We start from the raw sequence: 18,851 nt of genomic DNA, 5'->3' as shown, positions 1-18,851 counted from the left end.
TTAATAAAAAGAGATTGGATGAATATATGTTTCATCCAAACAGATAGGCGACAATTCCATGGTCATGCTGAATTCTCTCCAGCTTCAAATGGAAACTAACCACTCATGAGTCATCCGTTTAAATGATTTCTCTTCGATTGCGATTAATTCTCCTTGATGAGTCACCTATTGTATTCTTTGGAAGTAGAAGGTCTACCTCATTAAGTTCAAAACACCATTAGAAAACATGGCAGCTAAAAGTGCCAGAGTTTTTTGATGCATAGTAGTCAGATTGGGCAAGGGCACTGCACTTTTGGGGGTTTAGGTGACAAGGTAAGTTGTTACTATCGGGAGTGGTGATGAGGTACGTGATCAGTGGAGCATGGAGGATATCCTCCACCCAATTCATTAGTGCACACTCCTCACCCACCACCACCACTACCACCATTACAGTCTGTTCGGTTCCGGTCCAGTGATTCCTGGTAGAAAACGCTCTTTTCTCCTGGCTGGGGATGCAGATGTCAGCTGTGTTGCGCTGTATCTCCCCACACCTTTCCACCTCCCATGTTCAATGAAAGCCGCATCCTCCCCTTACATCACCGTGTCACACTATCTATCCTCCATTGCAAACTGCTTTCTCGTAGTCATCACCTGCTTCTTAAAGAGGATGTCATTTGGAGACTAGTCAGGAAAATGCAATGAAATTGGGCCAACATTTTCAAAGTCAACCCATTTTCTGATGAAATCAGCAGCAGGAGTTTTTTAGGGGTTTTTTGTATCATGAATTTCCTTGCAAATTAGGAGATATGAAAATGCTAAATTGTTTTTGAGTGTACAATGATAAAGAATACCATACATGTTTGTTTCTTCATTTCACATGATATGATATGACTTCCTGATTCTTAAAAGATGTTACAGCAAAGTATCTCATATCTGTCTGTAACTGACTCATAGTACAAAACTTACATTTCCAGAGAGATGACTGCATAAAAAATGTGATTCAGAGTGTGACTGATCGGACAAAGTTGTGTGCATGTTTCTTTGGTCTGGAATTAAGGTCTAGCTCCATTTATCCATTGTCCTGAATGAGTGATGAGCTCATTGACAGGATGAAATCCTGGTTGATGGATCACTGACGAGGTTTAATCGGACAAGGGGATGAAAATTGTTGGCTTTGTGAAGTCAATCACAACAGATGTCCGCAGGTCAGAGCTTAGAGCGTCTGGCTGTGTTTGACTTCCACCAATTAGACTGAAAACAAAGCCTTGCTTAACCCGTTGATGACGGTTTGACTTTGCTGCAACACGCATTTCCCATAGACACCTGCCCGAGTATACTTGGGACTCATCCTCAATGGGTTAAACTTGGGTAATGGCATGGTTTGATTCACTATTTCAGAACACACACTTATCCATCTTTGTCTTGTGCAGTGCTCATTAGGCTATATGGGGAAGTTTCCCCAAACACTATATTAGATTTAGGTAGAATAAAGAAAATTTGGTGAAACATGTATGAAAGATATAGATAGTCCATTAAAATGTTTTGCATATTGAAGGTTATGGTTATTGCCATGTGCTTGTCTTCTTGACGCAGTAGGTCTACAGCAATTTTTGATATCACCATGGTTAACAAGTCAAACAAGAAAGGTATTTCAGAAGACCTGTTACTTAGATATATCATGGCAATTATTGCTCAATACTCATAAAGGAGCTATGGAGTGGGATGAATTGATTTTCTTGTCATGTCAGTTATTCATGATTGATTTACTTACTTATTTAATCATACAGTTATGTATATATTCGTTTATGTCTATCAGCATGTATACTGATTCATGTACATGTGTATGTACTTATTTGTTTATGTATTAAGTTTCTCTTCATTACATTCATTCTTTTATTAATCTATCTATTCCTTGACTCCTGATAGAACATACCCAAATACATGTATGTCAATGCTTGCACACTATCTTTTACCAAGGATCAATCAGTCTGATGGCTGATAAAGTGTTGCCTTTGTTGATGTAATATGAATTCATCACAATTATCTGTGTGAGGGAATGGTAAACCCACATCTCTCAAACACATGAAGTGGAGTCATAAAAAATATTGAAGCATTTTGTGGACTACAGTGTAACCTTGAACTCTTTGATTTAAAAAAAAAAAGAAAAAATATCAGTCAGAAAGTGCTCATTGGCTTCGTCTTTGCTGTCTCCATGACGTATCCAGGGCACAGACCATTGTAGGAGCTAATGCACTTTCAAACAATAGAGGCACACTTTTCCAGAATTATTGGCAAAAAAAAAAAAGCTGAAGGGGGGGAAAAAGATGGAATATTTAATGAAAAGCAGTGATCAGTCAGGAAATGGTGGTTGTGTCTTGTCTCATTACTGGTCTATTGTGTCCACTGATACGTCAGGATGACTTACTATGCAGTAATCCATCCCAGCGTGCGGTAGTAGTTGTGATGCATATAATGAAAATGAGAATTGAGATATCCATCCAATTACAGCAATGTGCTGTTCAAGGACTCGGTAATGCAGTGTCGCAATTGATAGTGTCATTTTGTAATTCATTAAAACAAATCCAAAGTGACTTCCCTCTCCTTGTATAAATGCTGAGTCAGCAAATTCCCCGAATTAGTCATTTACCAGATACGGTGATGTAGCCCTTATGTGATGTAATGGTTATATTCCTGTCATGGTTATATCATGGTTATATTTTTTGCCATATTCTTAATTCTTTGCAAGAGCTGTGGATGATAGTCATCAGTCTATGCCCTTAATACATAGTCTTTTTTTTTTTACATCCTCCCAAATAACAATGCCCATAATAGACATGATAAATAAAAGTTTCTTTAAGATTTGGCAGAAAAGTGGAGTGTAAGTTTGCAGTTCTGCATGAAGTTTGCTGTCAAGATTTGCAATGGGAATACCCACTGTAGAAAACTCATGAATAAAAAAACTAGCACAAAAATATAAGCTTGCAAATTTAAGCTTTTAAATTTGTCGCTTGTTTTTATTAATACTATTTTTTGTTTTGAATCCATGGAATTGAAAATACACAAATTTTGTCTTAACCGGTCAAGTTAAAAAAAAAATAAGAATACTCACCTGAAAATTTCTACCGTCACAGCAGTTGGCAAATACTCACAATAATTCTCAAATGCAATGATACTGCAACTTTTCATTGCAGAGCAAACACAATGGTCAAACATGCCTTACAAGAAGTGTTCCTCCAGCATTGTAATCCATACTCCAATTTTGATTTCCGTTCATTTATGCAGTGAACAAGAGGATATTCCGGAAGCCTCGTCGGTTCCCAGGTTTGCTCCCTCTACCCAGCAACCGTGCCCCTGAGGGTTCCTCCACCAACGGCTTGGGAGGCCAGGGGGGTGTTCTTCCACCCCCTTACAGGACACTCCAGCCTAGTTTCAGTGGTAAGTTTTGGTCTCAACACAGTTATGGATCATTGTACAAAGATAATGAGCTAAATTTTGGTATTCTGCCTTGGTTTGAGAGGCACAGGGTAATACATTTTTTAATACACAAAGAAATCACCCTCAGCACCAATTTTGATAATCATAGTGCATCATCTGATTATTATTTTTTTTTTTGCACACACCATTTTGCCAACCACAGACTGCTCACACCTGTGTTATCCACAATGACTTGAGCCTGAAATTCAACTTACTAAAACTCTGTATGAAATGCTGTTTGATGTACAAATCATTATCCAGCGACAGAAGAACAGACAATCATTGCTGCAACTGAAGAGTTTGTTCGCAAAAGCCGATAAGTCCATTTTTGAAGACTTTGAAGTACCTTCTCTGTCATAAAGTACAAAATAAATGATATATTGGTCACTACATACAAAGGTACATTTTTAAAGTTATGGTCAAAAGGAGCAAAAATTTTCTTATTATTCTCTTTATTTTTCTTGACCTTTAATCGCAAATATCTCCATTTGGCAAATATGGACTTATCGGTTTTTGCGAACAAACTCTTCAACTATTTAACACACTGGCTGTAGTGTAATGTCATAGCACTATGTTGTAATTAAAGTTATAAGTTGCTCAAGCAACATCTTTCTTCACACATTAGTCTTCAGGCAAACATCTCAGTTACACTTTTTTTATTTCGGTGTTTTCAATGTTGTTGCTGTTTTGGTTTTTGCCTTGTTATGACTTTCCTGTCAAATTAAATTTTCATTGACTGCTCCCTGGACTTTCACAATTTTCCCCTGGCAAGATTATCTTTGTAGATCTTTTTTTTTTCAGATTCATTTTTTCCTTTCTGATGTAAAAGATCATTGGTGCCAACTGTGACCATTTGCCGCAGTATTATTGATATACAATGTGTTTCTGTAATCATTTCACTGACTGCTGGATTTATGATCACCATCCCTGACCGATAATAGGTCTTGATTCATGATTAGAGATGTTTACTTGACAAGAGAGGGCAGTATTGCAAAGGTCCTGGCAGGAATGTGTCTTGTCCCTCGGTAGGGATTGTTGCCAGTAGACACCAGGTTTGGATTATTGTGAGTGAGAGATAAACATATTATATCTCAGTTGTTGCATAAAATACTGTAGTTTTGTGGGCTGAATTTCAACTATAAAAGAATTACTTTGCTGCCATACATATTACGTAGACTAATGGATGAATAGCCATTTATATATATTGGAATGATAGTTACAAGCTAATATCTGTACATAAAAAGCATCATGTCTTGTAGCAGGTTCCCTTGAATAGCAATGACATTTCTTTGGTTATAGGTCATATTTAATAACTTTATTTTCTAACATAGTGCTTTACTGCCAGCAATTTTGGATACATTACCACCTTTGAGAGTCATATGTTTCCAACTTGTCTCTCAAGGCAAAAGCACTGAGTGGAAGTGAAATTTCATATTTCAGTTTTAATAATTACTAGGTAGCAAAAGAAGTAAAGTAACCTTTACTAACTCATAAAAGAGTATAATATCTAAATACAGTATATAACTTGCTTACCTCATTCATACTTAAGACTTGTAGCTACCTTGTTTTTTATAACATTCACACACAAGCATTGATTTAGGTCAGAGATAAAAGAGTTCAAGTGCAGCTCCCGACTCCAATAAACACTTTTTTTCTGCGCTTGCTCTTGTGCTGTATATAGAAACCAGTATTTGGTCTTTGATGCATCTGACAACCTTGCCCAAAAGTCTGTTTTGCAGCCCTTACTATTTATATCTCACATAAATATTTGGACTACATGAAAGAATTTCACCATTTTCTCTGCAGAGAGCGAAAGTAGGGGCAAAATGCTTCACAAGGAATCCCCAGGAGTCAGAAAGTGAACAAAGACTAACTTGAAATCATTAAATTTCTTTCACTGGTATTGCGACTTTGCAAGTGTTGAGGAAACTTTGTTTTGAGAGTCTAGATTTGCTACACATAGTTTAGGATTGTTTGATTTACCTCAAACTTCATGTAAGTGTGCACTCTGTGAATCTTGCATATTTGGGGTGAATTCCTTTTTCAATATCTTTTTTTTTTGATCGACAGATCGCTCTTTATCGACGTTAATAAGCACCAATCGTATTATTCAGTGGCCATGATAAAATGCATCATGGGCATACATTTCCTGGCTACTAAAACAATTAATAATCGGAGCTGATTTATCTATGTCAATGAGGGGCAATCTGTCAATCAGTGGCAATAAAAACAACTCCATACAAGTTTTCATTGATTTAAATCTATTTGTTTGTCTGTTTGTTTGTATGTTTGTTTGTTTTTAGATTCTGGAGAATCCTTCAGCAGTGATTTAATTCCTTTCAATGAGAGTGCAGCCAACCCAAACCTTACAGCAATAGCACCAACTGGTTCGTCGAGTAAAGAGTTATCAGGCTTTGGCGAATTCATCAATGGAATAATGATCTTTGTGGAGTTCATGAAGGGTGAGCTTTGGATTGAATGAGATTTGATGAGATTCAATCATTGACTATCAATTTTGAGGGATACTGCCCCAAAAGTGACGGTCACATGAGGTGGAGAAAGAGAAAACATTAGTGTGAGGTAAAACATTACCACCATTGTTCGATACCAGATCAAAGGAATTAAGAACCTAAATTTCTTTGTAACATGCAGCAGTATCAAGAGTCAGTCTAGAAGGGTTTTATGTTTCATATATTCATATTCTTTCACAGCATGTTTTGGAATGACTTGTTTGAATTCCCATTAAATTTTAAAGGAATTATGGATATTGCCTATTATTTGTTTTGATTGATAGAGTTTACAAAAAGTGTCTTTATGTAAGTGAAATGCTTGAACACATCCATCTGTCAATAACAAATTGGAAATTAATCTTTTATTGTGTCATAATGGCCAATGGATTTTTCTTCGTGATCATGACGGTTAAACCTGTCATGGTTGGAATTAGATTTGAGGTGTTTGAGAGCTGAGTGCCTTCAGATTTTAGTGAGTTACCAAGAAAAAAATGCACACTTACATGCAGCAAATCACTTTGTTTCAATATTCATTGGATATAAAAAAAGAAATGTTGTTGAAGCATTACTTATTCCACTTTACATCTTAGGTACTTTAAATGATATTATTAGTGCAATATTGAAACACAAAAAGATGGAACTGCTCAGGAACTCTTGTATTCAATATAATTCTACAGTGAATGATGTATAAAGGGGAGTGGTGGTTTGTGCAGAATTTAATGAATAGATACACTGCGACGCCTTGATATGAGTTTGAAGCTGATCTGCTTGTTATGTTCTCATGACTTCTCCAGAAAACAAGGACATCTTCGTCCAGTACTTTGTGATCGGCTGTCTGGTGGGCATTATCCTGGCTCTCATCTCATGGGTTGTTCACCTCAGGCGGAGGAAAGCAAAGTTAAAAAAGAAATTCAAGAGCGGAGGTAGGTGGTATTTGAATGTGGTCATTAAGGAGTCTTTGCAGGAAGGATGGTACTTGGCTGCAGGATAGCGCATGCAAAATATAAGTTTGAGCTACCGTCAAGAGTAGATAATGAAGTTGTGAAGAATTATGTAATCATGGTGATAAATAGTGCGGTTGACCACTTTCAGAAGTTGTTTAAGTTTAGATACTGAGCCATGTGATGATGTGCAAATGCATTAAAATAATCCAGTACAAACAAATTTAGCATTTAGCACCTATTTTCAATAATATTTTTGTTTGATAATGATCATTGATGTAATATACTAGCTTCATATTTAGACAATATTAAAGACTTTATGAGCACATATGACCATGCAGCTCAATTAATGCTCTCACACTGGAAACATTGTTAAATGGTGGCTTCATCTAAGATATCATCCAATTACAGGATGATAAATGGGCCCACTTCCTAGCTGAACCTCATCATGACAAGGGCAATACTCAGGTTTACAACAGTGTTGGCATATTGAAATGAGAAAGTTGATTAGTATTGACTCTATTGGGTTCATTTTACCATTGTTCCTGCCAATGAAACATTTGATATAACATTTAACATTAAAGATTTAATAGATACATCATTCCATTGTTCAAAAGAATATAGAATAAATTTATTGTAAACATCATTGATTAGGTCTTTTTAAACAATGTAGGTAATAAATAAATTTTCATATTGTCTCTTTACAAAGATGAATGTAGTAAAAAAAAAGTTCCAAGCAATTTAATTGTGACAATCCGTATGTTATGTTGTCAATAATGTGTACCCATGGTATACTTTGGCAGGTGTCTATGGGAAATGCCTGTTGTAGCAAAATCAGCCTGTCCTCAATGACTGATTAATGAAATTCAGCATGGTGATTTTTAGATCACCTGGAGAGTGGCCTTATTGGACAAATGTTTGAAAAGTTGTGACAGTTTTTATTCCAGTTTAGAGTAATCTATAAAAAGACCCTTTGCTCTTAAAGGTAGGGAATCCCATTTGCATGCCTTAAATGAAGAGTTGTATAAATACAGTGGTATGTTGAAGAGAGTATCATTTTAGAAACTCCCATAAAGTATTGAAAGTGGAAGGTAAAATTTAGTACATTTTTATTGATCGTTAGATTTTGAATTGAATTTTTTTCGGGGCTCACCGTAAATTCCAGTACATTACTAGGCTACCTTTGCAGACCCATGCACTGCATGTGTGTCCATCATGTATATTTTGTGAAGAAAGTTCATCAAAACTTACAAACATTTCTATATACATTCTTGCCACACACTCTATATGTTATTACATCAGCTCTTATACTTTTAGATTTGTGTTTATAGATAAAAGATACAGAAGACTGCAACAAAAAGGCTTAAGTGTGGCTGACACGCAGAACTACTGAGTAGTTGAGTTTTGTGCATTATTCAAATTATAGATAACTGTTGACTTCCAAATTTCTCAGCAGTGGCCTAAACAAGTCCCCTGAGGTTCATATTTAATGTTTTGCTGCATTTTGGGAGGTCTGTAAAAGGTATCCCCTACCTTTAAGGGACTGGCATCGCAGTGCAGCTTTCCCACCTCACCTTTCTAATGAAGAAGAATTGTTACTTTCCTTTGATGTCTTGCAGAGAGTGCCAGTGGGAGTCATGGTGGAGCCAACGGGGTTCTTGCCGCAGTCCAGGAGGAGGATCGCATCAACATCGATGAGATTTGGCGGAGCCCGCCACGCCCCGGGATGATGAACAGGGTCAGTCCTACGGAGGATTCCAACGACAACACGATATGGCGCTCCCACACGCTACCAGGCAATAGACAGTTAAATAGCTACTTTCCCTAGCAACGCATCACTTGGGTGTGGCCTGGAAGCCATGAAATTCAAGTTGACTGAACAGTACATGCGTTAAAAGAAAAGGAAAAAGATGATTCCAATTGTGGGATATCATCTCTTGGCGATAGTATTATTTTTGTTTGTCACAATAATGTTCATTATTTACTGTGTTTATGGTATGCACCAACTCAACACATTTAAAAGATTATTTGTAAAAAGTTTTACCTTGATGTTCTGTTTATGCAAACTTGCACATGTTATGAATAGATGATGTGGAATATATAAGTGTTAAAGAGAACAAAATATGTCAGATGGTGAGAGAATGTTCTTTATTATGAAAATTCAGGAGGATGTGGAACTAGTTGTCTGGAAGTGAGCTTTCATTTGTACCAAGCCTCTGCCTCTTACAGATTTTGTTTTCTATCCAGAGCAGTTTTATTTTGATATCCTGTATTTAATAGAGGCAGAGAGAGAGAGAGAGAGAGAAAGAGAGAAAATTGGGGGGGGGGGGAGGGGTAGTGAGGGGAGAGAATAAGCAGTTCGGTAAATGAATGAGAGAGGTGTTACAAGATGAGAGTTTGGAGTTACACGAGAGAGAAATGAATGAGTGGACTGATAGAGATTTAAACAGAGCAACAAAGAGAGAAGTGTTAGTGTGTGTGTGTGTGTGTGTGTGTGTGTGTGTCTGTCTGTCTGTCTGTCTGTGAGAGAGAGAGAGAGTAAGTGTATAGGATGTGAGTGAAAATTGTTATGTGTAGTGATGAATATTAAAGGTAGTGTATAGTTGTGGTTGAGACTAACTTCAGGTTTCTAACATTTTTGTTGAGATAATGAGAAAATTCTTATGAAATAGGAAAGAGCATGTCATTCCAAGAGGAATTCAATGTTTCTTTGATAAAAATTGGTTTTGAAATGGCTGCGATATCCAAAACAGAGCAATTCTAATAAAAGGTTGGACCCACCTTTTATTACGATCGCTTTGTTTTGCTTTGCTTTTGGATGCCTCAGCCATTCCAAAACCAGTTTTCATCAGATAAACTTTGAATTCCCTAAGAATGGTACAGTGTACTGTTTCACATTTTAGTGGTTTCTTGATATCTCATAAAAAGTTAAAAGCCCAGTTATCATCCCTACCAATTCTGTAAAACGAGAAATTATCGCATGCATTTTAATTTTGCGAATTTCGCGAGCGGCAATATTTGCAAAATGAAAATGCACATGAAACTTCTTGCCTACACAACTTGCATTGGACAAAGTTTATTTAATGAAAATCGGTTTTGGAATGGCTGAGACATCCAAAAACAGAATAAAACAAAGAGACCGTAATAAAAGTTGGGTCCCACCTTCTATTAGGAACACTCTGTTTTGGATATCTCAGCCATTTTCAAACCAATTTTCATCAAATAAACTGCTAATTTCTTGTGGAATCACATGCTCTTTCATATTTCATAAGAGGTTTCTCGTTATCTCACCAAAGAATGTTAGAAAATGATCTGAAGTTCGGTCTCAACCAAAACTATACGATCCCTTTCAGAGATGTGTTAATGGGAGAGAAATAGAGATATACTGCTGTAGATTGTAAGATAATGGAAGTGAGAAGAAACCTGGAAGAATGTGTAGGTCTTTCAAGAGACGCTTATTTTCTTCATTTCAGTTTCATAGCCTTTTTCAATATCATAGTGCAATTTTTATATAAGAAATGTCATGTTTTTTGTGTCTACCTGTATCAGCTAATCTTTTTTGTTATATCTATGCATGGCATGACGGGTATTTATTGCCATGGTTACAAATCCTGTGTACTGTGTCGTCTGTAATCTTTGCATCTGGTAGCGCTGCTGGAAGTGTTTATTTATGAAAATGGTTAAATAGCTGATAAAAGTTTAGCTTTTTGTGAGGTTTACTTTCCATTATATTCCATATGGCTGAAGAAGAGGATGATAGATTAAACCTACACTATGTCTGTATGTAAGTTTGTTTCCTTGTTTGAGAAAACTGTAAAGATAGAATTATTTAATTTGTCACGTACTATATAAAAAGAATGCACTGTTACCCCATCTTTTTGGACATATCAATTAACAAAATATTACACTACACATGTACATCCTATCTCCTTTTAATGATTTTGACAGTGTACATGTTTGTGCCTCATAGTTTGGTCATAGTTTAAAATACATTTTTCTTTAATGTAGAAACTGCTACCAGACCCCATTACTTCAGGAGTTACATCACAAATGACTAGGTACCTACTAATCATTTCAACTGCAGAACAACGGTCAAGTAGTTGTTAGGAATTTGTGTTGTTTCTTTGTTCATTGTACTTAGTGCATGGTTATCCCATTGGTAGTCTCTAATGTAATGGACCCAGAGTTTGCATAACCAAATTTTGAATTTTCAAGATTTTTAAGATATGAGATTTTACATTAATTTTGTTCCCTACAATTCAGCTGATGATAAAATCAAATGGCATATATACAAATGAATTCAACTGTAATGTATGTGAAAGCATTAAAATTGCTTTACAAAAAAAAAAAAAAAAAAACCTCATCAGCAATACTCTTTGTGTTGAATGCATCAATACATGTGTGTAATTGTCCTGATATTCTTTGTTTCACTTTGAGAATAGGACTCTATGTTACATTAATGACAAATGAATTGCCTGATCAAGGAAGTTGTTGTTTTTGTGCACCCTAGTTTTTATCAACTGTTCCATATCAATTGTGATGTTGCATTAATATTCAAATAAATCAGGATAGATCAATCTGTATTCTTTTGTCAAACTGTACTTTGTAATCAAAATGACTTATGAAGTCACCCATTATGCATCATTGTAAAAAGTTATATCTAAACTTCACACTCATGTGAATATTCTTATGGGACCAGATTATTTATATGCATCTGTGTTAAATGTGTCATTTTTTGTTCTATTTATGAAACTGAGTTTGTTTCCTCCAGGTTTGTTTCAATTTGCTGTTGCATTTTGATATAATGATGACTGTACATTAAAGCAGTAAGTCAAATATCGATTTATGATTCACATTCAACGCCATTGCCTTCTCTGGAGTGTGAAATGTTTGGTATCTTTATAGTGACACTACAGACAGTGAAATGAGTCTGGCATAGCCATAGGATTCTTGTGTCGGCCCATCATTGGACAAGCAGCATGCATAATTATTTGGTCTCTAGCAATGAATGCCACAATTTCTTGAAGACTTTATTGAAGATTATTTAGGAATTATAGATGTTAGCACAGCTCTGGTCATTTTGATAGAATGTTTTATAGAAGTCGAGTCAAATAAGAATTGCCATTGCCATGTCCTTGTTATTTCTCCCTAGAAATAAAATACTCCTATGTTTTTACTCATTGTCTTTTTTTTCCCCCCGAGCTGCTGTAGAAAGAATACAATGATTGTGTGAATGGTGTCCATCTTTTTGATTTATTTTATTAATCAATGTAAATATATGTAGGCCTACAGTGTTTCAAAAATTACTACATAACTGTCATTCACTTAATTGCTATTTTTACATTTATTGTTCGATTCATGTTCATAATCATGATTGACCTTCGATATGACCTATTATGATTCCTATGTGGACATTTGGAATGTTGCACTTATGGTCTGTCATGGTCACTCTATCTCTGGACAATGCATGCGATATTGTCAAGGTGCATACAGAAGAGAAGCTTGTGTAACAAGTGCCGATCCTCTTTAGCATAGATGTTCAGATTACCATATTGTCACAAACTTGCTTATCTCCTTTTTTTCTGCATTGCATATGAAGTTGTTATCATCATTTTATCACAATTATTTATATGTCTGTCTAGAACTGTAAACATCCAGAGATTGTTTTGACAGCAAAGCTGTTCATTATTACACTCTGTGCTATAGAACACATTTTTAAAATGCTTATATCATTTGGAGAATACTTGTTTCCCCTGTTTCAAATGAATCGTTTGTTTTGTAATTAAAGTAGAAGCTCATCTGTGTTGGAAATTCATCTGAAATGGGTGTTAAACTTTTGATATCAATACAAAATATTTACCTATATTTTAGTCTAACCTGCTTATCAACCATCACATGATCAAGGTGAAGATGGGTTCTTCTGCTGGTGAAGGCTGTAGAGTTGACAGCTGAAAATTTCAGTGGTAAATATTTGGTATAAAAATGAAAAATTTAACACCAATTCAAATATTCTGTAGTTGTTAACTTGAACGTCACACATCTTCTAGTAGAATTGAGCAGAAATAAAGTAGAAAATGAATTTTTCTTTTCTTTTTACAAAATTGACTGATAGATCACAAGTAAGCATGAACATAAGAGGGAAATTTCATAAATTGCCAAGTTGATGTGAAATTCCAGTCTGTTTTTAAGTTGACTGTAATGGGGAAGCACAGAGTCTAAAGCACAGGATAGTTTATCGAAATTAGAGTAACTGACAGAGTGACTGATATCACTGTTCTGGAAAAATCTGCTTATTTTTCTCCCTTTTTTATAGTTAAAAAAAAAACACTGCATGTCACAGCTCTGTTCTTTATCAATCACAAGATTGATCACAAGTGCTCTCGTTTTTGGTACCAGAAATTGTACAAACAGCGCTAGACCTAATTTTGAATGCAGTGCCATTATTTTGTGATCCATTCTTATGGAAGGGATTAAGGCATGTTCTACCTCACTACGTCAGACATGGCTGATCTTATTTTGTTTTTGTATTGTTTTATTGTATGATGATGTTCATATTAGATTCACTGTTTATTTTGCTTGTTCTTGTTTTTGTTTTTTTTTAATATATATATATTATTACAGAGGAAAGAGGATGGTGTAACAAAAGCTAAAGATCAGTGAAGATTTGACAAAATGTAATAATTATTTGGGAAGTTCTGGTTATTTGAAAGTCATTGAGTTGTAAGTTAACAGATTATTCACAGGGAACCACATCTAATCTTTAGCCTACAGGTAGCCCCTGCATACATGTAAAGTCCAAGTGGTAAAAGTGCTTTTGGTGTCATGCAACTATGACATAGCTTGTGGAAGTTCCTCTTCTAAATCTGTGTTCGAAATCAGTGAATTAACACTGAAGAAAATGATTTGTTTGATAAGGCTTTTTATATCTTTTCACATTGTTGTAGGTAAAGCTGTTTATCTTTTATCTTTAATTTGGTGATTATGATAATGGTGATAACTTCAGGAAACGTATTGGTCATGTGACCAAAAGCAACCTACTGACATTATTTTTGAGGATCATAGCAATGTTGTAGATGTGACATTCTGACGATGTGTTTCTGAACATTTGACCCATTTTGCCCATATCTTCATCCAAGTTTAACTCTGTTGTTGCTTTGGGCTAGAACACCTATCTCAGAGATGGGTTAAAAATCTTGTTGAGTTTTTCTTGGTTTTCACTAACCTGTTGAAGACTAGTCCCGAGTATACTCGTGCAGGTACATATGGAAAATGCATGTTACAGCAAGATCAGCTTGTCCTTAAAGGACAAGTTCACCTTCATTAACATAAGGATTGAGAGAATGTAGCAATATTAGTAGAACACATCAGTGAAAGTTTGAGGAAAATCGGACAATCCGTTCAAAAGTTGTGAATTTTTGAAGTTTTTGTGCAGTAACCGCTGGATGAGAAGACTAGTGAAAACTTAGATGTCACATGCGTACAACAATATAAGGAAAATATAAAGAGAATTTCACAAAATTTAATCTTTTGAAAAAAGTACACATTCCCCTGACTCGTTAACGACAAATGTTATGGGTAATATTATTCCCCCTGCCTTTAGAAAGAGGCAGGGCAAGTGCTCTTTTATTATGCTAAAAAAGTGAAAATATGTTGAATTTTCTTTACATTTTCTTTATACTGTTGTATGCATATGACTCACAAGCTGTAGTAGTCTCCTCATCCAGCGGTTCCAACACAAAAATTTTAAAAATTCATAACTTTTGCATCGATTGTCCAATTTTCCTCAAACTTTCACAGATGTGTTCTACTAATATTGTTGCATTCTTTCAATCCTTATGTTTATGAAGGTGAACTTGTCCTTTAAAGGGTTAAGGTAGAAATATCTCCCCTTATGCTGCTCAAGCTCTTTTGGAAATTAGCTGTATATCATGGTATCTGCATGTCAACTCCTCCTCAAACTGATTTTGGCCATTTTAACTCTCAACCACTTTTTTTTTAATGCATCATAGTTGTAGGAATGTATGTTTCTCTTGCGAACATGACATCATTTGTAGCTAAATTGCTAGCAAATCCCAGTTCAAGAAGACTTTCATTTCGATTGATGATCAATCAGCAGAATGATATTATTTTCTGATGATCCTAATTTTGAAAAAGAATTGACTTTTGATATTTTTCCTTTGAGTGATTTTTTAGAGATATATAAAACAGAGATACAAACTACTTTTGTGTACTGCAAAAATGGGAATCTTAGTCATTGGGATATTTTGTCACACTTTGCATGACATGAAACTATATAGCACAAAATGAAAGCACATTAATGTTTTGCTCTTCTATTTGTGATATTTATACGTTTACTATAATTTGATTCTGCAGAAATGAAAACACTTGAAATTCCTCTTAACTGGCCAAACTTACTCATGGAATCATGTCTACAATTACACTGTTTCTGCCACTTTCTAGCAATATTTTCCTCAATGAATGAGCCAGTGACATCAAAACAATCATGACTTTCATACTTCCATGTATTAGGACACATGTCAATACCCAATTTTTACAAAAGGAAGTAAGTGACAAACCAACTAAATCAGAATTATTAATATACATTTAACTTGGCGTGATGTGTTTGGCCTGATGTGCATTAAGGCCAAAATTTGAACAGAAATAAACATCCTGCTGAAATTTCTTGTCACAACATCAGTCATTAGGCCCTACACTGATGTCAATGGAAATGACAAATTAATTTTGCCAATTTATTAGCCTATGTGGGCACAAGCATAGGCTCATTTGCTTACTTTTTGCAGGTGCATAGAGAACAAAATATTTTCCTGATCAGTTGCTGTTGTATTACTGCTTTAGTGATTCAAAAAGCCCACCGTTACTTTGAGGGTAACGTTCTATTCTAATAAGATTAAAATGAGATTTAAGTGGTTTTCTTTTCTATGTTTTTAACAATATGTTGGAAATTGTTTCTTACTTATGAACTACAAACACTTCTTCACTGTCTTCCTGTATTTTGTGTTCTATTTCACTTTTCAATGTGGACCACTCTATGTTGTAGAAGTGGCACGTTGGCTACTGCTTATTTACTGCCAGATTTATTTGTCTAATCGTAGTCTATGAAATCATTGTTTTGTCTGTTTTGTATGCTGATCTTAGGTTTCAGTTTTAGCAGTTGTTGCTGTCTAGTATGATATATTATTTATATAACCATTTTACCTTGATATGTATTACGAACTGTTGTTGTCGTTGTTGCCAATGGAGTCATTATAAGATAATGTTGTATAGATGCCAAAATATGATACCACGCAAGGAGTGGTAAATGTGGATCATAATAAAAAAAAAATAAACACTTTTGTAAGAAAACAGCTAAAAATCACCCCCTTTCCCTTGTGTTTGTCATTTAGATCTCACCTGTGGATAAGCCTCAGATAATAAGATCAGAGAGGGAGAGAGAGACGAAGAGAGAGAGAGAGATAGTGTGTGTGTGTGTGTGTATGTGGGTGTGTGTGTGTATGTGTGTCTGTCTGTCTGTCTGTGCATGTATGGGTGTGTGTAATACTGTAGCATGAATTGATGGCCATAATAGTTATGTGTATGAAGAGTTTGTTCGCAAAAACCGATAAGTCCATATTTGCCAAATGGAGATATTTGCGATTAAAGGTCAAGAAAAATAAAGAGAATAATAAGAAAATTTTTGTTTCTTTTGACCATAACTTCAAAAATGTACCTTTATAATGTAGTGACCAATATATCATTTAAAAGGTATTATTTTGTACTTTATGACAGAGACCGTACTTCAAAATCTTCAAAAAATGGACTTATCGGTTTTTGCGAACAAACTCTTCGTATGTGTATGTGTGTGTGTGTGTGTGTGTGTGTGTGTGTATTTACAAGGATACATAATATTCTAAAAAGTAGTGCATGTAGTAGGCCTAGTAGTATGGAATGGGGTTCATTTTATATGATTAAGATCATAAAAGTAATGCACAGTGGAATACCTTATTAAATTTACTACATTTTGCTTAAGATTCAGCAAATAGTATACCTTCATACAGATCTCTACTGTCTCTACTGTCCCCAGTGGACATAAATACATGTGAAGAGTTTTATCATGGAACAAGCTAATTCCATTCTTGTTAAGTTTAAATAATTATTGTGATTAAAGCTGCTAAAAACAGAAAATTATAAGAAAATACAGGATATTTTTCATCATAACTTCTAGAATATTTCTTGTTATTTGTTAATGAGATATTACTGGAAAGATTTAATTTTGCTCTATCTGGGGGGTGTTTCATCAACGTTTGTCAGCGCTGACAAGTTGTCATCGCTGACAATCACCATAGTAACAGTCAGTGACCAGAGCATCTCAGCCAATCAAAATCAAGGATTTTGCTGAAATTGTCAGTGATGACAACTTGTCAGCACTGACAAATGTTGATGAAACGCCCCCCTGATGATGGACTTACTTTGAAGTGATTAAAAATAGTGCTTAGCTTATTTTGCAATATAACTCTTCAGATGTAGGCTACAATCATTTTGGGTGCTTGAATGAAGATATATTATCTTCCTTTGTCTTAAGGGATATATGGATAGGGGTAAAATTATGCTTATGATAGTCACAATCTTCACTCTAAGAGTCATGAAAAAATGACATTTGATTGCAAAACAAGTCAACTCAATTCATGTTTAAAGATATTTGGGATTGATGCTACTGAAAGACATAGAAAATAATTAGAATATAATTATGATATGTTTAATCACAACTTCAAGATTATTCCTTGCCATGTAACAAGTGAGGCATCACTCAAAAGGTTGATGAACTTAACTTTAAAGGGACTGTATAGTTTTGGTTGAGACCTAATTTCAGGTTTCTAAAATTTTTTTGGTGAGATAATGAGAAACCTCTTATGAAATATGAAAGAGCATGTAATTCCATGAGGAATTCAACATTTATTAAACGATTGATGAAAATTTTATTACGATCGCTTTGTTTTACCTTGTTTTTGGATGTTTCAGTCATTCCAAACCCGATTTTCATCAAATAAACTTTAAACTCCTCTTAAAATGGTATGCTCTGTACTATTTCATAAGTGTTTTCTTGGTATCTCGCAAAAAGTTAAAAACCCAATACTCCTCTCCACCAATACTGTACCATCCATTTAAAATGCTGTAAAATGGCACTTAGTCCAAAATTTTGATTAAACCCTTCTTATGTCTTTTGATTTTGAAGGCATAGTGTGAGAATACATAGTAAAATTTGTATTCTGCTTGAAAAAAGATGAGATGTTAGCTGTGACAGGTGGCTTCGGGTGGTTCAGCCACCAAAGTGTTTTACTATATACAGTGTAGTTTTTCTGCATTTTCCAAATCCAAAACTTTGGTTAAACATGGGTTTTATTCTATCCCATCTCCATTAAAATCTGTCTTAAAGGCAATTTATTACTAATACTTGCATGATGAAATAATATAGTGCCTACCTGTGGAGCATATCCAACAACTTTGCCACAAGATATACCGGAAGTTGTTGTACTAGTTACTTTCATGTGCATTTTTTTTTTCTTTGATGATTCATCACATCTCTTATCCAATCCAATCACGCACCCACACGTAACTGCATACTAGTCCTCTGCACAATGTCTCAAATGCACAACATTCCAATATTTTGCTTAGACATTGGTTTTTATTGCCCTATCACTTCATCGCTACTAACACACAAGAAAACAGACTACTTCAGAGAGAAAGAGTGAAGTAAACGAGGCGGATTCGAGAAGAGAAAGAGAGGTGGGTTGGTATTCTGAAATCCTGCCTAGGAAGAAAATGTCTTCCTAAGTCAGAGTGTTTTCCTATTAAGTGGTATATTGAAAATCATCCCAAGTTTCTTCCTAACTTTTTTTTTTCCCCTCCTGTCTCATATCCAATCCAATCATGTACCCACTGTAGCAGCAAT

The 18,851-nt window shown here is 35.1% G+C and overlaps 1 protein-coding gene across 1 annotated transcript in view; it reads left to right on the top strand.

Moving 5' to 3' along the window:
- LOC140243084 (uncharacterized) overlaps positions 1-9,181 on the top strand; it is a 161,420-nt gene extending 152,239 nt beyond the window's left edge. Inside the window, exons 6-9 of the mRNA XM_072322819.1 lie at positions 3,262-3,414; positions 5,757-5,915; positions 6,758-6,886; positions 8,524-9,181. Of these exons, the coding sequence (XP_072178920.1) occupies positions 3,262-3,414; positions 5,757-5,915; positions 6,758-6,886; positions 8,524-8,732 (650 nt within the window). The 3' untranslated portion in view covers positions 8,733-9,181. The remainder of the gene's footprint in view (positions 1-3,261; positions 3,415-5,756; positions 5,916-6,757; positions 6,887-8,523) is intronic.
- Positions 9,182-18,851: the final 9,670 nt, after the last annotated feature.

Source organism: Diadema setosum, chromosome 19 (genome assembly GCF_964275005.1).
Source record: "Diadema setosum chromosome 19, eeDiaSeto1, whole genome shotgun sequence".
NCBI classification, from domain to species: Eukaryota; Metazoa; Echinodermata; class Echinoidea; order Diadematoida; family Diadematidae; genus Diadema; species Diadema setosum.
This window is presented reverse-complemented; position numbering and strand designations above follow the sequence as displayed.